We start from the raw sequence: 5,589 nt of genomic DNA on the forward strand, positions 1-5,589 counted from the left end.
TGTATCCTGAAATTTTATCAAAAATAGTTAACAATATTTATAAGAAATAATAACATTTACCTACATATTTATCCAATTTAATAACTATTATACAAATTTAAAAAAAAATTGTCTTATTGTTGATGATGGTGAATAATAATGGTTTCAATAGATGGTTACTTTAAAAACAGTTCTGAACATAAATTGGTAATTCGTTTTTAAAAACATTAACAAATATGTCACAAAGCTTTTATATAATAAAATTATTAATAGAATAAATTTTTATAGACATTTTTATTGCAATTAATTTCAATTTAGCATTATAATATTGTTTTACTTATTATGAATGATAAAAATGAGCAACAGAAGAAGAAAGTTTAAAGGGGTAAATGTAGAAACTTAAAAACGAGTAGTCAGCACCACTCAAATGGGATCAATGGAAGAAAATGCAGGTAAAATAAATCACTTAAATATTTATTGAATCGATCATACATAAAAAATCTTTCTAACTACATTTTTATAATTTCTATTATTTGCTACTGACATTTTCTTATATGTTTTTGTTTACTTCTGTATTGGTAAAGACTTTATAAAATATTTAAATCTTTAAGAAAATGAAATTTGTAAAAATATAAAAAGTTACATTTTTAAATATCTAATGTTGCTTGAATTCAAAACATGTTTTTTTAAATTGTTACTCCCAAACAATGTAAATTTTAACTTGTTCAAAGATTACTGATAATTTTTTAAAATTCAACTTTTTTTAAGGACAAGATCGAAGGTAGCTGTAAAAGCAAAGGAAAGTGATACAAGAAAAGAAGGTAGTGGTAAAACAGAAATGACGAAAATAATAATAATATAATATCGCGTAGAGAAAAAAAAACTAAGCAGGAAAAGATAATCTTGATGAGAAAAGAAAAAGAAAACATCAATTCGGACAAAACCGGAGTGAACTCTCAGTAAGAGAAAAAGGAAAGGTTCCAACAAGAAAGACAATCAATATTAATTTGAACTATCAGAAATTATTTCAAAGTTGAATCTTACTTTTTAAAATAATATCATTTACCAATTACCAAAATAAAATAATAAAAACATAATTATAATAATTATTCAATATGACTTATAATTCACAATAAAAACTTACTTTTTCTCAAGCATTGATCTCTGCTGTTTTAAAAAAGTTGGTATAAATGAAAAAATAGCTTTCGTAGCATTAATTATACTTTTATGAGTCGTCTAACTTTGAGCCAGTCATTTCCAAGTTTTTAACAGGTCATTCAAAATATAAAAATGCTTTTGCGGCGGTATTTCCAGTTATGGGTTTGTGAGAAGTTGATACTGGCTTTACCCAGTTTATAACAGGTCACTCAAAATATAAAAATGCTTTTGCGGCGGTATTTCCAGTTTTGGGTTTGTGAGAAGTTGATACTGGCTTTACCCAGTTTTTAAAATATCACTCAAAATATAAAAATGCTTTTGCGGCGGTATTTCCAGTTTTGGGTTGGTGAAAAGTTGATACTGGCTTTACCTAGTTTTTAAAATGTCATTCAAAATATAAAAATGCTTTTGCGGCGGTATTTCCAGTTTTAGGTTTGTGAGAAGTTGATACTGGCTTTACTCAGTTTTTAACAGGTCACTCAAAATATAAAACTGCTTTTGCGGCGGTATTTCCAGTTTTGGGTTTGTGAAAAGTTGATACTGGCTTTACCCAGTTTTTAAAATGTCATTCAAAATATAAAAATGCTTTTGCGGCGGTATTTCCAGATTTGGATTTGTGAGAAGTTGATACTGGCTTTACCCAGTTTTTAACAGGTCATTCAAAATATAAAAATGCTTTTGCGGCGGTATTTCCAGTTTTGGGTTTGTGAGAAGTTGATACTGGCTTTACCCAGTTTTTAACAGGTCACTCAAAATATAAAAATGCTTTTGCGGCGGTATTTCCAGTTTTGGGTTTGTGAGAAGTTGATACTGGCTTTACCCAGTTTTTAACAGGTCACTCAAAATATAAAAATGCTTTTGCGGCGGTATTTCCAGTTTTGGGTTTGTGAGAAGTTGATACTGGCTTTACCCAGTTTTTAACAGGTAACTTAAAATATAAAAATGCTTTTGCGGCGGTATTTCCAGTTTTGGGTTGGTGAAAAGTTGATACTGGCTTTACCCAGTTTTTAAAATGTCATTCAAAATATAAAAATGCTTTTGCGGCGGTATTTCCAGTTTTGGGTTGGTGAAAAGTTGATACTGGCTTTTCCCAGTTTTATGTCATTCAAAATATAAAAATGCTTTTGCCAAGGTAGTGCCAGTTTTGTCTTAAATTAATAAATTACATATTGGCAAACTGTTGTATTTAAAGACCTATGGTTCTGCCAGCCCTAGCATCTCTCTTGTATTCGTTCATAAGCCATGGTTTTGCTAGGATTTCTTATTGGGTTAGTTACAACTTTTCCCAAGGTTTATCTGTGTTATAGTACATATTCCGCAAGGGTGATCCCAGAGTTGACTATTTCCACGCGGGAGGATATCCAGGGAAATAAAGAATTTAAAATGATCTCGGGGATTTGCACCAAATTATCGAATAATAAGCCGTCCTGACTCACAGTTGAAAATGATTTTCCGCAAATTACTAGCCTCTTGGTCGGTGGTAAGGGGAAGTTCAATAGAAGTGCGAAAACTAAAGAATTCCAAGTCGAAATTGGAGAAGAAGTTGATGCATTTGGTTTCAGCCCTTATTGTATCTTTTCAAAATAAGGCGTGTCTCGTGAGGTAATTTGAAAAATTACCTTTTGTGATCTACTTAAAATTTTATCGATTATATATATATTTTTTTTTATCCCACATGCACAAAAATGGCGCTTTTAGATAGCTGACGACAGGGAGTAAAGTCACTCATTTGTTCGACCATATGAAAATGGCGTCCATTTTCTCCCTTGTGCAAACATAACCGCTGATCCCATGCGTTATTTTTGCCCAAGGGAGAAAATAGGCCGCCATTTTCATATAAGTCGAAAAAGTGAATGACTTTTTCTCCCTGTCGTCTGCTATCTGAAATCGCCACTTTTGTGCATTAGGAATAAAAAATATCGTAAGTAACACGAGAATAAAGGCAGCCTATTTGTTTACGATGATTTTTGTGACACTTGTTCCGGTCTCGGGGCTCCTACGGCGCCCTCGACCTCCACTCGTGTCACAAAAATCACCGTAAACAAATGGCTGCCTTTATACCCTTGTTGCTTAATATACTATTTGTTTTCAGTTTAAAGGGAAAAAACGGACGTTTCTGTCGTTGTGGAAGGTTTATTCCAATCAATTGAAGGGAATCGACGTGTATTTGTGGTGTTAATAATACAGTTCTATTAATTAATGAATCCGAGGAAGAAGAAATAGATGTAATTAATTAATTATTACAAATTTATATATATATATATATATATATATTTACATACACATACATGAACATACATACATACACCTTTTAAACAATAGTTGCAATGTTTATTATAATATATTTATTTAATTAATGTAATATTATTGATTTAAAAGATCATTTACTTAAATATGCGGCATGTGTTCAGTAACGGTTTCGCATAAAAAACCGTATTAGGAGGTTACAGTAAATTAAGGATTTCTAACCAAAGTTGAGAATATTTTTGTACAAATAAGGCAGCACAACCTCACTAATAAATGTTCGAGAATATTTATTTTGCCACAAATTTGCCTGCAATATATATTTGTTATAATCTGATATTCGTTAGTGAACTTTTTTGTTTAATCTATAATAATATTAATTATTTGAAAAAACATTCCGGGAATTTCCAAAAATAACTTTAAACTTTTACACAACGAAATATATACGCCATATAACTTTTCTAATTCCATTTAATATCATTATTTTTAATTTTGTTTGAAATTCGTCCCGACAACAAACCCTTCGCCTTTTACAATTGTTTCTTTTGAACCAGTGGAAGTGGTGAGGATTTGTGAGGTGAGGCAGAGTTATGAACCCGTTTACTTTTTCCTTTTTTTGACTTTTTTCAGTGCTAATTTTTACTCTTTTAAGAGTACATGGATAGTGAAATAAAGAGTGTGTTAAGAAAAATGATTCAAACTTTTAACAATTGCTGGGTGTTCTCTTGTTTTGATTACTTTTCCCATCTTTGTCTCTTTATTGTTATTAAGTGTTCATTAACTATCTCTGTCTGTATATCCATTGATAAACAATGTCGCCGGAGCAGGAACCAAACTTCCCAGTTACTGAGGAAGAGAGATGGAAGTACTTATTTACCTCTATTAATAATTTGACGGCTTCTCTCAATGAGACTCGTTCAAAAATTCATGCTTCTTCCAAGGTGATTGAATTGGTTGATAAGAGAGTAAATGAGCTGGAGAACAGGTTGACGCAATCAGATCTATCTCTTTCTGCCCTACGCGATCTCTCTCGTTCGAGAAACATTGTTTTATTCAATTTAACTGATACGGATGAAGTTAACTCGGATTTGATTTCTGGAGTCTGCAATGTTTTTCAAAAAGTGGATCTGCATATACCCGATCTGGCCTTTGATGATGTTTTTCGTCTGGGAAGGGACCAGGGAAACCGGCCTACTTTGGTAAAATTTATCTCCTCCAGATGGGTCAGAAAGGTCTTCGGAAAAGTGAGGGAGTTAAGGAGTCAGAATATTTTTATTTCTAACGATCGCTCTAAGGAGGAGAGGGAGAATCGTCGCAAATTATTAGATCAAGCTCGGAAGTTAAGGGAAAAGGGTCAAAATGCAGTGGTAAAGGGCAATAGGATTTTTATTAGTCATGAAAAATTCATAGATAATAAATCACAATCTTTAATAAAAGATAGTTCTTTACCGGAGGGCAATTCCTCGCGAAAACGGTCTCTTACTTCGCCTCCATCCTCACGTCTATCTACGAAGATACCGGAGAAAATCATAAAGAAAAACAAGAAGATGACTTCTAAAGGAGATTCTAAATCCTCTCAAATCAATGAATCCTTGGATAATTTCTTTTTAAATTCGCGGCAATCGACTAGTGACGATGTGATTAAAAATCATAGCTCAGCTTCTGGTGGAATGGTTCTTGAGGAATAGCAAAGATCTACAAGTGGGTGCTCAATTGGGACGCGGGCTAGGGTTATCTTTTGGAATCTACATGGTCTCAGGAATGTGGAGGATTTATATGATTCTGTAAATGATGGTGACATTTTGTGTACGTGTGAGACTTGGTCAACAAGGACGGATCTGAAGTTGAATCTTCCTAATTTTGTCTCCATTGTTTCTCCAGCTTCCAGGATCAACTCATTTGGTAGGGCCAAGGGCGGTCTGCTTTTGGCTTACAACTCTAATATCTATAAAGTGAAGCAACTGTTAATATGTAATAATTATGTTTTTGTTAAGGTAAAGTCTAATGTCATTTGTTTTATTATTGGTTTAGTGTACATTCCTCCTGATGTTGATATGTTATATTTTTTGGACAATTTAAATTTATCTTTGAATAAAATTTATAAAAAATACCCTGGAATCCCGTTGGTAGTGGGGGGTGACTTTAATTCTAGACTAGCCAATTTAAATCAAATTAACCCTGATATTTTAACTTCAGATCTTTTTTTAC

The 5,589-nt window shown here is 32.4% G+C and overlaps 1 protein-coding gene across 1 annotated transcript; it reads left to right on the top strand.

The window, feature by feature from the left end:
* Nucleotides 1–4,193: 4,193 nt before the first annotated feature.
* Nucleotides 4,194–5,069, top strand: LOC122498335. The gene has a single exon (XM_043606017.1). The coding sequence runs from the start codon at nucleotides 4,194–4,196 to the stop codon at nucleotides 5,067–5,069; it is 876 nt and encodes a 291-aa protein (XP_043461952.1).
* The last annotated feature ends 520 nt before the right edge of the window (nucleotides 5,070–5,589 follow it).

Source organism: Leptopilina heterotoma, unplaced genomic scaffold (genome assembly GCF_015476425.1).
Source record: "Leptopilina heterotoma isolate Lh14 unplaced genomic scaffold, ASM1547642v1 Lhet_1471, whole genome shotgun sequence".
NCBI classification, from domain to species: domain Eukaryota; kingdom Metazoa; phylum Arthropoda; class Insecta; order Hymenoptera; family Figitidae; genus Leptopilina; species Leptopilina heterotoma.

Bases quoted from the DNA above. Each gene is read 5' to 3' on its own strand.
- LOC122498335 (XM_043606017.1), top strand. From the start codon at position 4,194: ATGTCGCCGGAGCAGGAACCAAACTTCCCAGTTACTGAGGAAGAGAGA.